The sequence below is a fragment of the Phoenix dactylifera genome, chromosome 11, assembly GCF_051530095.1.
Source record: "Phoenix dactylifera cultivar Ajwa chromosome 11, Ajwa_hap1_PhDact_Kaust_v1.1, whole genome shotgun sequence".
NCBI classification, from domain to species: domain Eukaryota; kingdom Viridiplantae; phylum Streptophyta; class Magnoliopsida; order Arecales; family Arecaceae; genus Phoenix; species Phoenix dactylifera.
Genome location: NC_143200.1, coordinates 26,261,289 through 26,285,185, shown reverse-complemented (window position 1 = coordinate 26,285,185; position 23,897 = coordinate 26,261,289). Strand labels below are relative to the sequence as shown.

Genomic DNA, 23,897 nt, shown 5'->3' with positions numbered 1-23,897 from the left:
CACCAGATAAAATATCTCCTATAGCCTATAGGAATAATACAAGGCGATCGACATGATGCATGGCCACATGGTGCATATAGTGTAGGCAATAATTTTTCATCCTGCTATGATATAGCCAGCTTAATAATTAGGTAATAACTGATCAGTGACAGTCACACACATAAGATAGATGAATAGGCAAGATTTTCAGCAGGCTCGGCCTAATAACTCAACCCCAACATAATGCAATGCGGCCCACCGACATCCCTTGATATCCATGTAATTAAAGATCTTACCTCAACAAATATGTATATTTTATTGTTTATTACTTACATGATGATTTATGAACTTTCGTATGCTTCTCTTGTTCCTCTTCCTTCAACCGAGCGGTACCTGAACCAAAAGGAGTGTATACATGAGGAAAAGAAGTTACATTTAGAAGCCATGAATGGAGGTAAAGTACTGCACCATCAGAGCATTTGAAATGCTTGCTTGGATTTTAGGATAATCACAAAAGATATTATCCATCTAATGTGGTAAATTTCCACTTTGCGTGCACGTCTGTAACTTTTGAAAGTTGTTGGGGCAGCATATCTACGGTAGTTTCCATTTTGAAATACTATTTTCAGGATTTATTGTTACCTAATGCCACAATTTTCCGAAGAATATTATCTAGGATAGTACTAATCCTAGATATGCATCCCTTTATCCTGGAATCTATGTTATGAGGTCAGTGGACTAACTGATTGCATCCACTTTCTAATTCCTTCTTTCTTTCCTGTATGAGATAATACACGGATATGGGATCAAGACATCCCAACAGCCCCTGAAATTAAAGAATGTATTCATCATAACATTTAAAAGCGTTGACAAAATCTTTTTTCTTGTATCCTTAATGATAAGGAGAGACTTACTTGCCCTGGTAGATGACTGCAATTTGGTGCAGAAACTGAGCCCACTAGCATCAATATTATGGAATAGAACAGATGGAAGATGAAACTTCATGCTTGCACTTGTATTGATGATCATTTGCAATTACCCTCATGGTTAATGGCTGCTTCGGCTGATTGGTTTCTGCATGGATGGCTACTATGACTGCAAGCTCGAAAATGAAAAAACAAACTTCTCTTTTCAACGCCTTCATCGCATAAGCATGTCTCAAAAATTAGCCATTGCTGACTTCTAAATCACCACCATTGGGCTTGAAACACCGCCAGATGACATTATTGTCGTCATATTGTTTTATTCTCTACACCATGTAAATTTATAAATCTTTGAAGCATTTGGGGATCCACACATAAGAATTTTCTAGTTAATCTGATGATCAACACCATTCTGCTCCCCTATTTTCTCTCTTTAATGCAGATGCAGCTACAACTCATGAATGAAATAATCAGTTGTCTTTTTCATCCTTCCAAAAAGCAAATGTCAGACTCTTAATAGATGATTTTAAATCGTAGCCTTTTCTCAGCAACCAAATACATTGCAAAGCCGACTACTCTGAATATTGCAGACTGATATCGATCCCATCTTCTCCTAAAAGTTCTGTATTGATTCCATCGCTCCTGCTCACCTATAGATTGCTTCCAACCATAATGAGATAGAATTTACAGTCATCCAATATCTCTCCTGCAAGAACTCCATATCTTCCATCTTTACATATAAATAGCACCACGTTATAACTCTCTATTGATCCAAAATTCTAAATTGCAGATGTTCAAGAATCAGTAGGGGAGATATAAATTATGCTAAGTGTCAACATGCACCATGTGTTATAGCATTCACCAGTCCACTGGGTAGAGGACAGCAGAGGAGCATGAGACTTTACCATTCACCAGTAATCCCCACAAGAGCATACCCCTCCTATGATCAGATGGAAGCGGTTGCTATCCCTCAGAGATAAATCTCTTCCATATACCTTTGACACAAACTTGGCAAAATTATGGCAATCAACACAGATACGAAGATTCTTTGTAACCCGAATCATCCCACCTCTAAAAGCGCCTATCAGTCCGAATGTTATTGCCAATTTCTCGCTGTGCCCAAGAAGCATGCGCTCCTTCTGCTCATCATCCACATCATGCAATACACAGCTCAGATCAGGAACATAACCAGCCTCTTTGATCTTCACAAATAGCTCCTTCAGCTTGGAATCCATTGCTTCCTTCTGAGGATGGGAACGATCACCAGAATGAAATGTATGGATGGTTCTATCGAGATTGATCCAACTCCTTCCTGGCTCTTTCATCACTGTCTTCTCCTTCATCAACTCACGCACCCTGACCACATCTTCCCACCTTCCGGCTGCAGCATATATATTAGAGAGAATTACATAGTTTCCAGCATTTTCTGACTCAATCTCAAGAAGCCGCTGAGCAACAAATTCTCCAACCGAAACATTAGCATGAACTCTACAAGCACCTAGTAATGAACCCCACATAGCTGCTGTTGGCTCAAATGGCATATCTTTTATGAAATCAACAGCCTTTTCTATCCTTCCAGCACGTCCAAGAAGATCAACAACACAACCATAATGTCCAAGTTCTGGCTTCAGGCCTTGCTCATTAAGCATATAATCAAAGACATCTAAAGCCTCGTCAATCAATCCACCATGGCTACAGCCAGACAAAACAGCCATAAAAGTGACACCATCGGGTTTCAGTTCTTCACGCATAGACTTAAAAAGTTGAAGAACCTGTCTCCCTAATCCATGCTTACCTAATCCCACGAGCATTGCATTCCAGCTGATCACAGTCCTCTCAGGCATGCTGTCAAAGACTCTTCTTGCATATATCAGGCTCCCACATTTGGAGTACATATCGATCAGAGAATTCTGTAGAACAACATAAAATGGTAGTTTGCGTCGAATTGTTAGACCATGCACTTGCCTGCCGTAATCCAGAGCAGAAAGCCCAGACAATGCATTTAGAAGACTAGCAAATGTAACATAGTTGCATTCCATTCCCTCTTCATACAGCTTCCTGAATAGCTCCAAGGCTTCGTCATCAAGGCCCAACTGGGCATATCCAGAAATAATCGCAGTACAAGAAACAACATCCCTTTCAGGCAACATGTCAAAAACCCTTCGAGCTTCATGGATTTTATTGGCCTTTGCATACATGTCAAGAAGGGAACTTCCGACGAATATATGGGATTCGAAGTTTGTCTTCACTACAAGGGAGTGCACCTGCCTGCCATGCTCAAACCCACAAGGAACAGCACAAGAGGTAAGCACAGTAGCCAAAGTGAATTCGTTTGGCAGCAGACCTGTCAAGTTATTACAGATGGTTAATTTTGAAAAATAGAAGCACCTGAGTTATGTTGATTATTGCAAATGGGCATGCATCATGGAGTAATTTGATCAATGAGAATATTGTACAGAGAAAGTCATGACTAAAAGAAATATTTTGGATTTATGTACCACTGCAGCAGAGCAATGCTACAAAGCTAACATGAAGCTGATAGGAATTAGAAGAGAATGCAACAAAAGAACTAGATTTTTTGCTTTCCTATTACAGGGCCATGCATGTGGCCAAAAACACTCCTTACCTTTTTTTTTTTGTGGTTGGTTTGGGTGGGGGGGTGTGGGGGTGGGGTGGGGTGTTGTTAGTAGGCAAGCAATGCAGATATGAAGAGTTCATTGAAGAACCTACAAGTTCAAGGGGAAAATTCTGCAAAGCATCCATTTTCAATACCTGCTGATCTATATAGTCTGCAGCATATGTGTAGTTATATTCTTACACGTAATTATCATTTGGATTGAACAATTTTACGTTCTCATTTGAATCTTTTTCCACATTTTATGATGTCCAATCTAAGGGCATGGTTTTGATCAAAATTTATACCAAAATACTTGAAGAACTTTTTAGCTCGTTATGTCATGCTGCTACAGTCATAACAAAAGATTTGGCTAGGTACAGAAGACATCCCTGCTGAGCGTGCTACATCCCATCCTTCAGTGAATCCTATGGACCCTAAAGCTGAACAAGCTAATCAGGTGGGCACATTTGAATCGATCATGACACATAACAATGGACTTCACATAAGATGGATTCTCGCAGGGCACCTTTCAAAGTCTTTGTTCATCCCAGGGATAAGTCTTATATGCAAACATTAAGGAGAAAACCATTTTGTATCTAAAGTGCGAACGAAATTGCATAACATGAAACAGTACCAGTTCGCAACATCCGAACAAATAGCTCCAGAGCCTCGGCGTGGCGTCCCCTCTGAGAATAACCTGAAATCAGGGCAGTCCACGATACTATATTCCTCTCAGGCATTCCATCGAGTACATTCCGAGCATCCTCCAACGAGTCGCACTTCGAGTACATGATCACAAGCCTCGTCCCGAGATACACGGGAGGAAGGTAGTGGCTCTTGATCATGTGGGCGTGGATCCTCTGGCCTTCTCTGAGGGCCCTCTGGTTCAGACATTCCGTGATGAGAGAATCGTAGCAGCTAAATTTTACTTCGGTTCCTAGAACGGCCATTTCAAACAGGGCCTCCTTCAATCGACCGTTGAGGCATAGGGATTTCAAATTTGAATCTGCCGGGGTTTGGTGCACAAGTTGGCGGGCGAGAGAGGAGAGAGCGTTGGTTTTGGAATGGAGAGGGCGGAGAGATCGATTTACGAGCATTCGTAGTCTTTAGGCAATGAAAAAGTTTGCATGGAACGAAACCACACTCTTCCTCTCTTCTGGCTCTTTAGATATTCTTTTGAGATTTATAGATTCTTTATTTTTCTTATAAATATCGGCTTGCTATTTGTTTAACTAGTCCAAGCTCCTTTAGTTGGGTTGGGCTAGCAACCAGGCTATTGGCTAGTGGATCCAAACTCAGTGCATCTATGATTGGGTGGAAGATATCTGTAGCATTGCTCTTTATTTCATTCATTTTTTTTCACAAGTTGCACAAGTTACTAGCCTACCAGCAATTTTGTTTTCTTTTCATGTGTGTGTGTTTTCTATATATATATATATATAGAAATATGGAATTTGCTATGGTGCCTCTTAAAATTTTTGCAATATAATCTTTTAAATTTCTAGTTATTGACCATCGTAAAATGAATGGTGCTGATTTCTCTCATGACAACCAGCCATATACGGCGGGAAGCCTAAGTACAAGGGGCAAGTACCGTAATTTAGGTCAATAACAAAGGTGGTAATCGATAGTATGTGCTATAATTTTAGCAACATAGAGAGGCCATAATTGCTAGTCGGTCGGGCCAAGCCAAGCTCGCTTACATGCCCTAAGCATCAATTGCCGATGAGCAAGTCTAGTGGCTAGAATCATCCTTTTGGCGCGAATACTTAGTAAATACTAGGAGATTGTTTTTGTACTTATTTTTAAACTTTGAGGATACTCTGGAGCCTATAAATAGCTCCTATGTACTTTCTATTATGGTCGGTCAACCAATTATTCTTTTCGCCTACTCCTTTTTCTTTTACATGGAGTATTCTGCGCAGGCTTTGGTGGATTTTGAGGACAAGAGGAGGCTTGTTAATTGAAACCTTGGTCGTGCCATGCTTTGAAGAGTCATTTGGTGAAATCCTTGGCATGGAGAAACCTTCTTGGTTACCGGGTGGAAGGCTAATAATTATCCCCTAGATAGTTTAGTTCCCTAGTTTCTCTTGACCTTTAGTTATGATAATTTATTTTTCTACCTTCTTACTTTAAAAGTTAGCTTAATTTTTCTTTAGTAATTTAGATTATAGTGGAGCTGGTCTGGTCTTCTGTTGAATAGCTCCGAAGCCAACATCTTTGCAGGAACTCCAGCCACCAAGGTGTTCATTGCCGCTGATTTATTCCTCTATTCCCGCGGTAGCCATGGCAACTGCACCTGATGGTGTCCCCCGCGAATCCAAGGTTCAGCCACCAATCTTCACACGATCATCAATCGTCCACGCTCCATCATCCATATCTTGAGCATGTCCTGCTCATTGTGAAACCACAAGCCCAAGACCTCCTTCGGCACCTCCCAAAGGTGGGACTCGTGTCCCAATTTCCACTTTAACTTGAGCACTCTTGCAGATAATGCCGGTCAAGACCAGTAGCCCAAAAAGTTTCTGACAAGACATTACTTCCATGGTCGGGGTAGCCTCTCCAACTCTACATCCTCAAAGACGATGGCCTTGGCAAACCAAACCAAAATGGCCGGCGTTGGAAGCTGGGTCACCCAACACCATCAGGATCCACCCCTCAGTCCATCTGCTTAGGGCCGTCTCGGTTGGCCACCAGTGGAGACATCCTTGACCTTGCAATCCAGGCTTGCTATCAGCCGCTCGCCCGTTGGTTATGCCTTCTCCACCACACAAACCCATTCACTTGCTCACTCACACTCCTATCTTATACAGAAGCATTAAACTTTGTGTTAGAAAGAATCTATCCAATTGCGAGAAATAACTAAGCAGGTATACAACTGGTGAGACGAGAAATAATCAAATAGCTACTGCAGGCAATAAATACTAATAGCTTGTTATCGTCCCGCATGCCATAGTTTATATAAATTTGTTGAAAACAAAACATATATATGATCTATGTTTCCTTAAACACTGGAAATTTAAAAACAGCAGCTCATGATGTTGGTTTCCTGATCTAGAGTACTGCTCAGTAATAACTTTATTATATTATATCTTTATGGCAAAAGCCACAACACTTCTGCTGAAGATCATGACGCGTTGTTTTGCATTCTTTCAGAGTCGGAAATGTGTTTAAATTGCAGCATGTGTATCTGCCGTTCATTTGAGAACACTGGAAATAAGACCGACAGGGATATTATATAGTAAAATTAGAGTTTTATCATATTCTGCAATTAATGAGCAAAGAGCTAGTAACTAAAGAATGTGGAGGTAGCTCCCTTGCCTTCAACTCTACTCAACCTAACAGTAGTATCTTCGCTATGTACATCAGATGAGCATACTGGTAATATGGCGGCAAACCACAACGGCTTCAGAGTTCCGTCTTTAACTGGTTGATGTGCAGCGATGCTACTCCAGAAACAACAGAAAGAGAACATGAAACAAGTCAGCCAAGTTAAATTAGAAGAAATTGAATGCTTGTAAATATCTCCACACAAATTTCTTTATACAGTATGAAGTGCAAGCATGCATCTTCAGATATTGAAATTTGTAGAGACACTCATAAATGTAAACATCAACAGATCAATTTTCATGACAATATGGTAACAGGACTTGCAGTAATCATCAGATTGAGATGGCTATAAACTTACACGCAATTACCAGTATCATAACTTCATTGGTTATATGGTTACAGACATCTTAAGGGATATAATTAATGTCAGTAAGCAAGCTTCCAAGTCTTCTTCCTATTTCATTCCGTAACTGATTCTCGAAAAAAAAAAGTCAGCCAGGTATAATATCTGGCACAGGACCACAAAGATGAGATAAATTGGATGAAGACAACCCCAGTACTCAGGCAAAAGCCAGCAGCAATAATTCACTAGAGGCATCATGTAGACATACTTGCAGCAGCAGGAGTTCTGAATTCTGGTCCCCCATATAGTTTGGGTCCACACTATGTTTTATGAATCCATGCATTACTCTGGGTGGTCCATCAAATCGCAAAAACACTTTATAAAGTATCGAAGTTAACATGTAGCATGGGCCAACAAAGACTTGAACCCCTTTTCAGAAATCATCTTCAAGGCCGTAGAGATCTGGACCAACATGCACTGCACCTATGCTCTTTCTAAAGCCATGCATCAAGCCCGTGGAGTGTATGTTTTGAGTCGTATTAGGGGATCTTTCTTTTTCTGGTTTTTGAGTGAAAAAACAAGGAGTGCTAGCTGGGAAACCTAAAAGGCTAATTTGGTTAAGTAGTCTGCTGAATAGCATTTTTCTTAGTAGCTTTAGATGTGAAAATAGTAGTTCAAACATTTGGGGGAAACAGAAAAAAGACAAAAATCTTATAAATATTCTTTTAAGTGGCTATACAATACAATCACCTTAAATCCTAAGTTTGTCTCTTCCCCTGAACTGAAGGTACTTTCATCATCTACCATACTCGCTTTAGGTTTACATAGGCACGTGGGCAGGTGCCTTTCTAGTTCAGAACCAAATATTTTTTTTGTTACACGGAGGGATCAGATTCGGTTTTGCCAGGTGAAGTAAAAAAAGGAATCTAACATGACAAGAGAGCATGTGTTTGTAGGTCGCTAAGTTTCTCACTCCTTACTAGGTTGTCATTTGCCACTAAAACAATGGATGAGAGTAACAAGAGAAGCATCGTTTGAGTGAAGATGTTAAATCGAGATGTTATCTGATAATATTATACATGAATCTGCTGCAGGATTCAGAGATTATCAAACACCTGTGGACCCTCTCAAACATGTATGGGTAACCACTTCCTAACTTCTCTAACGCTCAACAGCGAAACTAAAAATTTATTAGACGGTCTGCAGAAGCAGAAGTTCTTCAAGAGTGTCTCAAGGGACTTAGGTGCTTGGAAGGGGCCGAAAAAGCTAAACACAGACGTAAACTCATAAAATCAAGGTAATATTCAAACTCAACTTTCACCGTGTGTCCGTGTGTCAAGAGAAAGCAACCGGGGCTTTAAGTGGTTTAAAGAGCTGGCCCAGAACCAGCAGTAACGTAAATTAGATAGATAGATTCCAACAGTGTAAATAGACTTGTATGTGAGCTGGTTTGCACCAACCTCAGTGTTAGAACAGCTGGCCCTGAGAAAAACAGTGTATAAGTGCAACATCCAATGAGAGCGAGGGTTGATCAGCGCAAGCAAAGCACATGGCACTAGAAACAGTTGATTGAGGACTTAATTTGGAATACGAGCTAGGAACATGAAAATAACACCTCAAGGGGCAAGGAAATGGAGTTATGCTCGGCAACAAAAGACAGTTGTACAAGAGATGGCGGGGAAGGACCACTCGGAAGAAATTTGAAGTGGCGTGGGAGCTTTGAAGGGCAAGTAAATGCGACAGCCTCACTGTTTCGACCAATCATTAATAAATTCGGGCCCGACAGGGAAAGGAAAGGCCAACCAATCTATCAGCACCGCTGCAGTGAGGATTTGCAAGCCAGCGGATCTCCAGTTGCCCAATACCTGTGCCTTCTGAATAAATTCTATAGATTTCCCAGTTTCATGTACCACTTTCCCGTTTCTACTAGTATTCAGTACTCGAAAAAGTCTTTGTAAAAATTAAAAAAAACTCATTAAATAACTTTCTGCTCTCTTATACGTAATAGTCCACTATAATGGATTTTAGATTTGAACATTATATTATAACGAAGAGAGTCAAGCGGATCTAAGTATTTCTTTTTTCAGTGGGGGATGAATGATGATGAGGCCTACCGGAATTGGCGGGCTCGTAGCCCAAAAGCGAGCTTCCCGGGTTGAAGAGGTGGGATGGATCGTCCCTTTCCCACACGGACGGCATCTGATGCGGGTGCACCGAGTCAACATGCCAGATCTGCTGTTGCTGTAGCTGCTGCTGCTGCCGTCGACCCCCGTTTACCGCCGGGGCCTCCATCCACGCCGACTGCTCCATCCCGACCCCACCCCGTCCATTGCCCACCGCCACACGTCCACACTGTGTCCCAACAACCAAAACACCAGATGTCATACTTATTTTTTAGGGAAAAAAAAAAGAAATGAAAGAAGGAAAGAAAGCAAAATCCCGTGGATTCCACTGGGAAACGTATTTGGAGCAGAAATATCCGCAGGATGACTACAGAGGGGGGGGGGGATAGGGATAACAGGGGAAACTTGTGTGAAAGTGGATATCGGCTATATTTTATTTTCGTACGCCAACTGTTTCGGGTTTCGGATTTCATGAACGATTCCTTAAATGGCAGGACACTACGGACCTGCTTGTCTAAAACGTTCTGCTGGAGCCAGTTGTAATTTAGTAGCGAAATGGCGCAGCTATGTGCCCGACAACGGAAGGGAAGAAGGGGATGGAGTTAGCGTTCAGGATTCGATCCGGGAAGTGACAGCGGCCGTCCGTTCCACGGTCGGAGGTAACAAAATTAAATTAAAGGTGGCCCGCGAAGATCCTTACCATTATTGGTACTCTAGTAATTGCTGTTGTTTGACAGCACTGGTGAGGTGCGGTGTCATTTAATTTTAAGATTGCGGCATGGGATTCAGAGGAAGAGAGGGATAGGGAGCAAAGAAAACGGCGACCGAGGCGTTACCTCCGCCGATAAAAAGCTGTCGACGCCGCTAAAGTCGATCCTGGGGTTCACCGCTGCCAGCCTCATCGACAAGAGCTGAAATCCAAAAAGAGAGAGAAGAGTTATCATTACTAATAACAACACAATCCATCATTCATTATTTAATAAAACAAAAGATAAGAGGAAATAAAAACAAGAAAGGACGACATGAATTCCCAATGCAAGTAGGGGGTTTTTGGTAAATTCGACGAAGCTCGGAGGGGGCGGCCTTTTTGGTAAATTCGAGGGAGTGATAATTTGGAAGGCAGAGAAGTTGGGGCTGGTGGTGGGATCGTAAAGACGCACCTCAACCTGCCGTTGGAGGGACTGTACATGGTTGATGATTTCATCCAGCACTAGGGCCGTACCCGATATCTGCACCACAAATTGGAAAGACGAACATTACTTCCTCTTTTTTCCTCTATGAACTACAAGTTATGATCTCATGGCAGGTCAAATTCAAACAATTTTCAGAAAGCTTAAAAAACTACAACAAAGCGTAATTTAGGAAAGAAAAGAAAGACGGAACCAAGAGTCCATTATTAGCTACGCACAATCTTGCAAAGCTCACCAACGCACGCTCAATCTGGACTTGTGTTAAATTAAAAACGAGCTTGACCACAGCTCAAGTAATTTTGAAACCTAGCATACGCTGTCAACATAATTAAACTATTAGCTCCGCTTATCTATGTTTTCATATCATGCTCGTTGCTCAATTTTAACTAGTTTTTTTTTTTTTTTGCACGGAAGGTTAACTGGTTCCCTATCTGGTTTACTACTTTGGGAGCGCGACACCCCATAACTAAATAACAGAAGCGTCAGTACCATCGCCAAAAAGAGTCTTAGAGAAGATGTTTGACTTGATATATAAAATTTATATCAATACAATAGACTATTTAATTTTTTGAATTGCATCAGCCTCAGGGTGTGATGTGAAAAAATCATTTTATAATGATTGGCAGGGAGAACCTGTATCTGTACCTGTGTCAAGAAAAGGAGAAACCATTCTAAAATCCAGAAGGACAGCCCAAAAAAAGCTCTCCAAATAACACCATCTCGCCTTTGCTTGCTTTTGATTTTGAGCTGATTCCAATTGAAGACCCGACACCATAGCGTGCGATCCAAGCCAACCGTTCGTTAGGTAGGCCAAACCGGACTCACGTGGCTTCATTCGATCCCGACCGTGCAACCACCGACCACCCAAACGAGCCCCAATCCACAACAAATTTATGAAAAGATTGAAAGTAATATAGCTAAGCTAATCCATCCTGATCGTCCAATCAGCACATCTTCCAAGATAAACGATTGGGATCATCTACTTACTAAAAAAGATAAAATGGGATCTGAAAGAAGTCCTAAAGTTCATATATAATAAATAATTTTTACCGCACCACCCCTCATTAAGACCGACCAAATCGTATCTTTTTAAATATCTTTAGAACTCATGCTTCCGGAGGGTACGAAGCTTACCAAAAATTTATACTTTTTTATAATGTCACCCAGAAAATACTTAAGTGGCTTTGGAATCTATTACTTTTCTCACAATTTTCTTCATGCTTCCAGACCTAATTTGCATAATTACAGTGTACTGCCTTCTCGTAATTGAAGCTCAATTTTCACATAGTAAACTAAACTTTTGGCCCATATAAAATTAGAGGATTAGACTATACAAAAATATAAATGCATTCAATTAAATACAAATAAGAGAAAAAAAATTTTGCTCGAATTCATCAGCAGCTAGTAAAGTAAAAGATTAGGTTTTATTAGTGTGTCAATATAAAAAACGAGCATTTTAAGAATAAAATTAGAATCATTTACCTAGTTGATGGAAAATCAATTTATCCATCTTTTGTGTGGATAAATATTTCTCTCCACTTTATAGAAAAATGCCGTCCCTAAAAAATTAACTTAGCATTCTCATTTTTCTAAAAATACGAATAAGTTGGTCAACAAAAAGGTCCGACCAACTTTCCCATGCGTGTGCTTAAATTTTAACAGCAGAGTGGAAGAAAGTTGTTTGATAGGGGGAGTGGTTATATCAAACACAGAGGAAAGAGAGAAACTAACCTTGCTGCAGCCGGGGACCAGTTCTTGGAGGAGCTTCATCCGAGCATTTATTTTTCCCCTTCGCGCCTGAAAGAGATAATTTAATTACATCAGTACTTTATTTTAAAATAATTAGGGGGAGATACTTTAATTAATTAAGGAACATCCGTTAATTAAGGGGATTACTCTCTCCGCGAGGCTGTGACTATCCGTGGCTTGACCTCGACGAGCTCGGACGTGCACGTAGGGGAGCTTATCACCGCCGGTATTGTCCTCCGCGACCTTCGCGCTCCCCTCCTCCGCGCTCCTGCCCTTCTTCGCGGGCCCTTTTACCTACGAAATTCGAGAAATGCAAATATTTCGTTCGCCCCTCAGCTCGAAATCCCGGTTACCAGAAACGGAAACCCTAAGAAGCACTTCGTTACCTTGATGCCTTTCTCTGCCTCTTTCCTCTTCGCCGGCCGCTGCGGCCGCTCGCCGGGGATTGGGCAGATCGGCTGGGAGTCGGAGTCTGGAGGCTCGGCCTTGGGCTTCGGGGAGTGGTCGCTGGAGTGGGTGTGAGACGGGACGGAGGCCGCCTCCGGAGAGTCCTCGGCGGCGAAGATGGAGAACCTCGCCGCCCGCTCGACCAGGGAGGCGTTGGAGGGGAAGGTCGGGGAGCAGCCGGATGGGAGGGTCATGACTTTGGGATCCCTCAGCCGGAACCGCCACATCTCGCAGCCGCCGGAGGCGGCAGGGGAGTCTCCGGAGTCCGGGTCGTGCAGGAGCTCCACGGCCTGGTTGGCCGGAAGGCCGAGAAGGGCCGTGAACGAGCTGCCGCCGGTAGCCGGCGGGGGCTCGAGGCTGGGGTGCACCGTGTTTTCCCTCATCAAGCTCTGGATCTCCTCCTCGAACCGGAGGGATTCCGCGATTTCCGGCGTGTAGGTGCCGGAATTCCCAGATCCGGCGCCGGAGCTTCGCGTTGGCTCCATGGATCGCGTCAAAACCAAGCAGATTCCCCCCAAATCGAGCGTCAATTCCCCAAACACTAGAAATTTCAGCAACTCGCTGACCCTGATTTCCTCGGAATGAGGAGATGAAACACCAGAACAGCTCCCGGGAGCGATCGAAACCCTAGCGAGAGAGGAGTAGGCCGAGAAAACCAGTTCGCTCCGGAGAAAACCCGGCCCTGGGATGGGGAAAACGCCCTCGCAAGCAAACGTGGTATTCCCGGCGGAGGAAATGGCCGCTTAGTGGAGCTACAGAGCACTATATAAAGAAGGGAGCTCTTCGTCTGTCCCTATGCGCCCCTCTTCTTTTTCTCGTTGCGGTTTTACTACCGGAAAGAGTCGCTCCTGAAAGCAACGTCTGAGAGCCGTATGAAAAGGTTGCAACGAGAGGGATCAGAAAAAGAAGCGGAGAATATGGTCACCTGCGGTGAGGATAGGAGCCAGTTTAACCTTTTAGGAACGGCAGTCTGTAAATTACCCAATTACGCCCCTGCGTCCTAATCATATTTCAGCTAATAGTGATTGCCTGATTGTCACCATCATTAGTGAACTAATCATAAAGTCGTTCCTTTCCCCATCAAACGGTTCGTCCGCTTACCCGAGTTTTGGTGGCGGATAGCCGTTCAGTTTGAACAGCCGGTCCTGCGACCTCGACCAAACCATCCTCTCCTGGGGACGGATGTTGAGATCGATTTTTACTGATAAGATGAATTAACTCATTAAAATTTACCACTTAATCATAGGCTAACCATTCAAATCTTGCCACATGACCAATCCAAAAAGGTAAGTGGAGTCCTCTATATTATAAACTTTCTCCCGATAATAACTCAGCCATAATGGCTATCTAAATTTCGTGATTGAAAAGGGTAGATAAAATATGCAGTTTGTTACCATATCAACCAACATATCCAAACTATTTATAAATGGGCTCTGGTTGTTGTCTATATATTACATCCTCAATAGCTTATCAAATAAATTCTTTTTCAACTCTCTTATGCTACCTCTCTTCCCCTCATACCTTTTCAACATCGGGAGACATGCAGCAATTCCATCCAATCTCTTCAATCTGGACGATAGACGAACCGATATCTTTAGTGACCTCCACTAACACAATATCTAGATTGGACCGATTCTTAGCGGCAATAGTTGCTATTCGATCCCCATCTATCCTAAACCATGCCGTTCTTGTTGTAAGATCCCAACTCCAGCGCCTCGAAGAGCTCCGCTCTTGACAGAGACCATAAGACACGGACCACCGCCACCGTCACCACCAACAATGATAAGCGCGGCCAAGGGAGGCAAGAGGTTAGCTTTCATGCTTTCCTCCCATCGGCTGGAATAAGAAAGGGTCGAAAAACTGTTGACTGGTAGGAGAAATCAGTTAGCTATCTTGTATTCTAGACCATCCATCGTCTAATGAATGGCTATTTTTACGTGTTTATATGGAGCTTACAGTGCACGGTAGCACTTCCCTGATTCTGATTTAAATAACCCTCATTTGCCCTTTAGTTTAGTTGGGCTCAGTTATATTGATCACCAAAAGCTAAACAACATCACCAGAAGATGTTTGTGAACTTTTATCTATCAACTAAAAGCCGCATTTTTTTAAACAAGAGATAGGCTGGCTTTAGAAGTGCAACTCTTATTTTTTCTAAAAAATTATATGGTATTTAAAGTTATAAAAATGGATTTATATTTTTTTTCTTTTTTTGCAAGGAAGAAATGCATCTCTTAATCAACCAATGAACATTTCATGTGTAATTATAAATTTCTTGATTACAGCTAGCATTCTAGAACCGCCTTCAACATAATGTGCTAATGATTCTATCCACTTCTTGGCTTCATCCAAAATGTTTTCCACATTGTTTTCCATCAAAACACTCTTCTGAGTTAAAAGTGGCAGATCTCACTCAAGAAACTTTTTATCATCATATTGCTAGATGAAGAGCTACAAATAAATTCAAAGCTTTCCATATAGAGCTCGTCATAAAACTTTTTGACCTAGTTATAATGAACAAATTTAATTAAAGAACTATAGTAAATTCACATATGAATTTTTAATATATATATATATATATATATATTAAAAATAAGAAAGGCCCACTAGATATATTTAACTTAAGTAATAATACTAGTTATATTCAAGTGGGCATATAACTTTTTTCACATCTTAGAAAAAATTTTAAAAAAATAATGTTAATTTTAACTTGTGTTAATAAACCTTTCATTTTTTGCCTTATTTACGTGTTTCTAAGTTGAGTGATTCACATTATATGCATTAATTCTAATATTGAATGCTATGATATTGAGCGTAGAGTATTTGCAACACTACAAAAATATAAACTCCTAGTATTCATGTGGATGAAAAGAAAGCTCTAAATCAAATGCTGATAATTTTGTGGACAAAATATTGGTTGGTGTAGTTTTAGTTATCTAGGTTAATAGCTTAATGCGTCTCCACATTGACTGAAAAAGGCTTTCTACATACGAGTAACTTATTCTGAAAAGATAACTCTAATCGTATCTATAAGGTTTGAGAAAATTAGTAGCGGAGATCATATAACAAATATGGAATTGAAATTCTTCAGTTTGATGGCTCTATGTCTAGGATCTATCATATGAATTTTTATGTTGATATGATCCATACTGTAGGTACTTTATATGCCAAAACAGCTTCCAAGGATGGTGGAATGGGATCCAAAGTTATCGGTTGTTTTGCAGCTTCAAATATCATGCATTCTACAAATCATTCACTTCCAATCCTCAAGTATCTCCTATCTCTGTTCACATCATCAAATTTGAGTTTCTATTCTAGTCTCTCACACAATATATTCTGCAACTTTAAAAAATTAAATATTATATATATATATATATATATTGGAGTTTTAATTAAAAAAATAAATTTTCTTATTCTCTAAATTTTAGTTGTTTTAAATGCTTTAAAATATTTTTTTTTTGAGACGCCTCTTTAGAAGAGCTGTGATTCTTCAAAAGATAACGCTGATTTCCGAAAAAATATGGTGTTTCCGAAACATGACATATCTTCGAAACTATCGCGTTTTTTCGGTCTTTCAGATATAGTCTATAAATAGACTTCTCCGAAGTTAATCAAAAAATAATCCAATATCTCTCTTTCTTACTGGTACGATATCTTCCGAGAGTTTGTTCTACAACAGAAGTTTTTTTACTCTTCAACTTTTTATTTTCTATCTTATTTTATTTTATAAGCATCTAAATGAGTTGGACGGGTCAAGCCTCCACAGTGATCGTGCTCAAATCACTACAAACCTCTACTTAGAGAGCGAATTACGTTCTTAGGATAATATATATAGCAATTTTAATCAAAATATTTCTAACAATATATATTTATTCTTCAATGAAATGGGTAAACACCAACCTTAAATAGACCTAGCTTGCGAAATACTAATATTTTAACTTTCTAACTACTAAACCTTGAGGCAAAAAACAATCCAAGCCCTCTTTGTCATGATAAGTATTAATAACAACGTAAAATTTCTCTTCCATACCAGAAGTAGCGTGGCAAGTTATGGACGGATAGGAACGTAAAACAAGGTGAGCTCACCGGACGTTAACTGAATGCCTACCAGTCCGAGGAAAAGGAGGACAAGAAGGTAAGAGAAGAAAAGAGAAGAGAAAGAGGAGACAAATATGGAGGACAAGAACAGAAAAAAATACTAAGAAATTAAAAGTTTTCGGAGAACGGTGTTTTTGGAGGACGGGGACTGCGGTCTGTATGCCGACCAAACGCTGTAACTATCTTCATACAGTGGTATCTGTATGGTGAGAAGCAACATCATGTAGGTTTTTTTTAAGTTTTCTGCATGAATACCTTCTAAATATCAAATTTTATAAAATATCCTCTCAATATTGATATTAATATATATATATATCCTCATAAAATACTTATTTTGCTATTCTATTTTTTTTGCATCTTTATTTTTTGCATATGTATTTACGTCATCTAATGGTAGATGTGCAAAAAAAATTTATAAGATGATTGCGATGAAGAAAAAAAATTAATTTTAAAATTTTATTTTATTTTTAATTAAAATATATATAAGTTTTATAACGGTGTTTGAACAAACGTTGTATTAGGGTATTTGTGTAAAAATAGTATTTTATAAAGTTATAGAAATAAATATAAATTTGAAAAGGATATTTATGTAAATTTAAATTTTAAGGAGGATATTAATGAAAAAAAAACTTTTTTTTTTTTTTGGTAACTGTACGTGGGGCTCGCGGGCGGTGGGGGACCGAGTTCTCGTCGTTAAAAAAAGCCGACAGCCTTTTTCTAATCCGCGGCCCGACACGTCATTTTCTCGGCATTTATTGGTTCAGGCGTCAGATCCCTACCGTCCGTTCCACTACTTTTCGCTTCGACAACGCCGTTTTCCCGTCACGACGCCGTTTGCACAATTAGTTCAAAATGCTGTTTTAATTAGATGAGTATGGAGGGTTAAATGATAGTGATCGCTAATCCTCTATGATAGTTAATTTGACGAGGTAATGCTAAATAGATTTACTTGTGACGGTCTTAATTTGGAGTTGTGTTCTTTTGGGCTGCCCAAATAGAGTCCTCAGACCCTAAAATTATTGTTTACAAGTATCATGCAAATGTTGGTTGTTATTTGGTCTACACCTCATTTGATTGAATTGTTTATCATAAAAAATTATTGATACCTTTACAAGAACACGTATTCATTTCTGCATGCATTTTATGCCTATAAATAATATGTAATTGCACATTTGTTTTATCCGACATAACTTAATTATGATAACTATTTGATTCTATTTTAAAGCAGACATTATTTTTTTCAAAGCAGATCCTAAAATTTACTTTTTTATCAAACTACACTAATTATTGCAAATGCTATTCTTTAATATGATGGGCATACGACAAGGTAAATATTCATTATGTGTAATAGGATTTGGCATATTTTTTCGATTGCGGCCTATTTAGGTTAAAGAGGTATTTGATCGATGGTTACACTATTATAATTTGAGGATCCATGTCGGGTTCTCAATTCGAATGAATTTTTTAAAGAAAGTATGCATGCCATATATATATATATAAAGGTAGATCAAACTTCTCATTTTTACTGTTATGTAAATATGATATTTGTATGCCATGATCATATCTTATAAAAAATAACAACTACCAACAAAAGCAAGCTCCAATCTTGTCGAGCCTCTTCTGATTAAGATCTCGTGCATAATGTGTCATTCTAGATCCACTTACCCAGCTCTTTTCTCCTAGGTTCCATCTCTCTCCCTATTTATTCAAATAATCAAATTAAAGAAGACATTAATACAGTCTTTGAACTCTATTTCACATAAAAATTTTCAGTTTTAACATAAATAAAATGAAGATAAAGAAAAAATATGCCTAGCCACAGCCACAAAATATTCTTCCATCCTTTTAATAATGTTATAAGGGTCACCATTTCAAAATCCAAGTCACAATCAAAGACGTTCATATTTGGAAAAATGCAATAGCATCACCTATCATCGGTGTTTTAACATGTCTCTTAGAAATTAGAAGCGAAGGTGACCAAGCTAACCTTGGTTTGGCAAGTGATCGAAGATATCCAAGTAAAGTGTTCTTTTTTTTTTTCAAAGATCTCATATAACGTGATTAAATGTGCGCTAAACTCGTGGAATTAGAGCAATTCAATGAAACTTGCATGGTTATGTCCATTAAATGGATATGGCTAGATGCAATAGAGCTATAACATTTTCATGATTATGTTGATGATAGAAAGATATAAAAAACAATAAAATATCTACGGCCATCTAGAATTTATTTAAATAATAAATAAAGATGTAAGTAAATAAATAAATTTAGATCAATAAATAATAAAATTCAAGGTTTAGAAGAATCTTGGTGGTAGAGGCATATCAGCAATCTCTAGTCACCATTTACTCTCATAAAAACATCAAGTGGAGAAAGAGAAGCATACCATGGTAGATAAAGATAGAGGGGGAGTATGGTTGAGACTTTCTCCCCCCCCCCCCCCCAAAAAAAAGGAATCCAGTATCCATGAAGGGATGCATTCTCTTATTAAGATATCCTTATGATTTAAAAAGGCACTTTTCATCACATCGACTCGGTAAATACATGCTATTTGTGAAATAGTATTTCTACAAAAGACGGAACTTTGAAAGTTGAAATGGAACTTTTCACTTTGTAAGTGTTTGGAACTCTGGAAATAGCCTCAACGGCTACAAAAGATCTGGAAAGTTTGAATTAAATAGACTTACGGGGAGTTAAAATTCTAGCAATCTCTACGTGTTTCAAAACTTTTCAAAGTCAAAAAAATAAATAAAAATAATAAGAGTTTTGAATGACATTTAGTATGCAAAGACTAAAGGTGCACTTCAGCTTTGAATCTTCACTTAGTGTAGACTAGGTTTCATATGAAAGAAACTATAGTGAATCAAAGCTTCTGACTCGGCTTTTATAATTCAAACTTCTGCCAGCTACACATATACCATAAGACTTTGCCCAATTCAAGGTGCGCATTAAAGGTCGTGCACCAGTATCTCAATTCATGGGTGATCTAGGGTTTAGCCTAAATATATACCCACAGATAGTGCTCATCACTATCATACTCATTCAGATGATTCTTCAAAAATTTCCTCGCAATTAAGCACTTTATGGAAATCCTATCGCGGACTCGTTCGGTGCAAAAACTCTCCATGAAGTTCCATCATAGTTAGAGCGCAAGAAAACAAAGGGAGTTATCCAATCAGCTTGTTCTTATCTATTGAACTTTCTGATCTGGTCAAAAATATTTGAAAAGTTTGAATTTAATAGAAGATATAAATTCTAATAGACGGTGATAGTGGTTATAGTTGCGGTGGTATTCTCGTACCGAAGAAGGTATTATAAATTACTGAAGAAGGTAAAAAAAAGTTTTTTATTTGTATTTTACGTATGAAATTCATCAATTCTGCATATTTTAATCATGTAGCATCATACAAGATTATTCAATACAAGCACAAATAGCAATTTAGACAATAATTCGACACAACCATACTATAGCAATTTAGACCGTCAAATAGACACCCAACTTCATAATTTGGTCATAGGCACCGGCAATGGACCCAACCCTGGTCTGGTTTGAGTCATCATCCAGGTTTCAGGCATCATCCAATTGGCTTCCTTTATGCCAGGCTAAGAATGAATGCATTTCTGATAGGTGGTCCCCAGCCGTCCGTCAGATGGATCTTCGGAATATCTCGCTGACCAGATTCTCCGCCCATGGACAACCGGACGTACATAACTTTGCGCGGCTGGAACGAGGTGGGGACGGGGAAGCCGTGTGATGGACGGCCCAGATCAGCCTTGAGTGCACCCATCGCAAGGTGATCAGAGAAGATTCGGTGGTCCCCGGTGTTCTCCATTGCGCGGGAATCTGCCATCTGGCCGGGCCGTTCTGCCGGGCCTCGACAAGAAGCCGGCAACTGAGACAGCGATAACATCCACATACGATACGTTGTACCCGCGAACCGTATATCATCGCAGGAAGGATGCCCATTTTACGGTCACGATCCGTATCCAGGCAGCATCTGATCTCCGCCCGATGTGCCTGAGCGCTGCCTGACCCAGTGCTCCGCTCCCTTTTATCGGTTATCGTGGGTCCAATGCACCAATCATCTGGGTCTTGTAGAACAGGGTACACCTTTAGGTGCTGAATGAGCTGTCGACATGTAATGACTTTGGAAGCAATCTTAGACACTAAATGATGTCAACAGAACTGCATGAATCATAAAGGTTTTTCTAAGACATGCAAAGAAATGTCTCTGAGAACAGTGCATCTATATTAGCATATCTCCAAATGAGTGATACCAATATGATGAGCTCGGTCTCATAATTGTTGCCTTGTTTATGATTGAATCATTGCAACGGAGGTCGAGTTTTACCAATTTTAACTACTATTCGATAGATTTCCAAGTGCGATATACGATGAATGAATGTGAGAGTACTTTGCTAGTTATCTCTCTTTCTTTCTAATATGCAAAACAATAATAATAATAATAATAATAACTAGGCTAGCAAGAAATTTGGCCAAAAATGAACAAATTCATGTCATTGGGATCAAACCTAATAATTTTATCAAATGCACTAGTTGGTATTTCGAGCAAAGTTTAGCATTATTTTTATTTCTTCTATGATTAAGATTTTAGACCGAACTACTATAGCTTGGATCCATTGTTATTTGGGTTACTATTTTTATGTATTTTATTCGATCATCGTATATAAGTATATGTGTGTATATATACTCACTGAGTTAGCACCTCCTATCGTCTTTTGGAAAGGTCTAACCCTAGTGATGGTTTATTAAAAATATCAAAATTCTTATATCTGATCCCGAATCTAATTGTCCGCTCAACATCTTTCTTTAAGTGCATCTATGATAACCAGATATTTGATCAAATATCAGTTAGGCCAAATAAAACTGTGAAGCCCATTGAATTTAGGTTATCTTTAAATCAACCACATTTGTAGGTCGTGGAGGCCTTGTCACGTGACCAATCCAGGCCTATTCGGCAATCACATGAACCAGCCCAAACCGGTAGTGGGTTGGTGACACGTGACCACGCCCTTTTCGTTGTTCGCCGTCTGATATCCCCGACAAAACCCTATGATGCGACGGTGGAGGAAGCCTTTTCTCATGGTCCACTCGGATCCACTTCAGCAGCCAATGCCAATCAGCACAGCTATGGCTGTTCCCCCACCAGCCTCTTAATCGCCAAATGGAGAGTCCCCATCATGTCCTGCTGTTTGTCTGATGATAAGACCCCTTATCCTTTAGCTTTTTGATGATCCAAAAGGCACGATTAGAATACCCCCCACAATTTTTTTTTCCCATCTCAGTCCAATAATTCATACATATCTGATATGAATACATTCAATAAAATCAAAAAATAAAAAATCTCGAAACGCCTTATGCAGTCCTTCTTTTCCAACCCATATGGTATCTCCAGAATGATTAGCTACGTAAAATGCCACTCGATCCGTAGCTACATTTGCCTCTTTGAATACAATATATTCTGAAAAGCCATTCCACCGCTCATGATGGTATGAATATTCTGAAGCAAAGGGTGGTTTCTATTTTACTGCCTTTATTTTTCTCCTTTTGGTGTTTTTTGATGTCCAAATGATGGTGGCACTTTGTGAGTTTTTTTTTGATTTGATTTACTTCATTTCACCAAATAATGATGGACCTATGAATCATGATTCAATCAAGAGCTGTCATCAGGCTTATAACGTCATCAAACAGCCATAGTAACAGTGTCAGGGTTTTGCCGTTGCAGCACAATATATTTAATGGTCTAATAATGAAATGACCAATATATCCGCATTTGTATTTCTATAATATTATAACATATAAAAATATTGAACATAAAATACTAATAGAGTCAATGTAGCATCTTAGCTTTTTTTTTTTTTTTTTTTTTCTAATACTAGCTGTTGGAAGAAAAATGGATCGCCCCGAAGCATGTGAACGCATCGATAGCACGTGACTGAAGGCGCCCGACCGACCAGGTGCTCGACTTCGAGGCGTCCGACCTGGGCACCCGACTTCAGCATTCTTGACCTTGGAAGCCCGACCCCACCATTCACCTATTGCGGTCCTATCCTTCTGCAGCTCGACCACGCCTTGCTACCGCTGTCAACAGTTAATGCGCAAGCCTCTTCGACTCATTCAACAATTAATGCGCATGGCCTCCGTAGATCTCCGGCTCACTTAATAATTAATGCATGTGCTATCCACGGATCTCAGGCCCTCCATGGCAACCAGTTGACCCACTCGGCTATGTCCGATCACCCACGACGACTCATTGACTCCAGCCTGATTTTCCACGGCAATGCATTAACTCACACGATCGTGCTCAATCATGACGGTAACTCGTTTGCCCCGTCACATCATAGGTAATCTTGTGCTCCTCTATAAAAGGAAAACCTCTCCTTCTTAGAGAGGAGGCTGAAACTCTAAAAAAAAACTTTCGGTGATAATTTCTCTCCCTCTACATAAGATCCCCCTCTGACTTAAGCATCAGAGAGCCGGCGCCAGAAACCCGGCCACCGGCTTCTTGCAGATCTTCTGAAAGACGTAGTCCGCTGACGGACCGCCACCCGCCATTTTTACCGGAGCTCCTTCTTTTCAGTCAGTGGTCATCCTCGGGTCCAATTTCCAGTTACACTAGCTGTTGTAAAAGTGATGAGCATAGAAAACAGTCAAATGTTTCGGAGCTTTACCCAGAGAAGTGCTGATCATGATATTATAACGTGAAACAGCTTTACCTTGAGTTTTGACCGTGGACATTGTACGGCAAACATCAGTTTTGTCATGACGACATGACCACGTTATAAACCCCAACATTTTATTGAAGAAATTCGCCTAATTTTTTCCCTTGAGATTGGGTGTGGTACATATTGTTACAGTGGTGTCGGTGCCCCCAATGACGACTCTTCAGTAAATTGTCAGTAACATGTCCAAGCAGCCATAAACTTGTTATGTGCATCCAATTCAAGCTCAGCTCCACGCTTCATGTTAGTGGATTTGCAGGTCGAGCTGGGGCTAGATGCTCTTTCTTTCTGTATGAGCTGATGCCAGAGAATACATCAAGGCGGCGGACGACAACAACACTACTATATTTGATT

At 40.0% G+C, this 23,897-nt stretch overlaps 2 protein-coding genes across 4 annotated transcripts; both read right to left on the bottom strand.

The window, feature by feature from the left end:
• Positions 1-92: 92 nt before the first annotated feature.
• Positions 93-4,721, bottom strand: LOC103702307 (Pentatricopeptide repeat (PPR) superfamily protein). 3 transcript variants are annotated; one of them, XR_005512473.3, is made up of 3 exons: positions 4,154-4,721; positions 894-3,246; positions 93-805 (listed from the first exon to the last, which is right to left on the bottom strand). XR_005512473.3 is itself a non-coding variant. In XM_039127985.3 (2 exons), the coding sequence occupies exons 1-2, from the start codon at positions 4,614-4,616 to the stop codon at positions 1,811-1,813; spliced, it is 1,899 nt and encodes a 632-aa protein (XP_038983913.3). In that variant the 5' UTR covers positions 4,617-4,677; the 3' UTR covers positions 800-1,810. The 3 variants fall into 3 exon arrangements, 1 of the variants encoding a protein (XP_038983913.3); XR_005512472.3 differs by having other exon boundaries at positions 93-372; XM_039127985.3 differs by having other exon boundaries at positions 800-3,246; positions 4,154-4,677.
• A 937-nt stretch (positions 4,722-5,658) lies between these two features.
• On the bottom strand, positions 5,659-13,550 carry LOC103702306 (transcription factor bHLH48-like). Its single transcript, XM_008784673.6, has 7 exons — positions 12,641-13,550; positions 12,402-12,548; positions 12,237-12,302; positions 10,476-10,544; positions 10,152-10,226; positions 9,307-9,544; positions 5,659-6,965 (listed from the first exon to the last, which is right to left on the bottom strand). Exons 1-7 carry the CDS (start codon positions 13,184-13,186, stop codon positions 6,928-6,930), a joined length of 1,179 nt encoding a protein of 392 aa, XP_008782895.3. The 5' UTR covers positions 13,187-13,550; the 3' UTR covers positions 5,659-6,927.
• Positions 13,551-23,897: the final 10,347 nt, after the last annotated feature.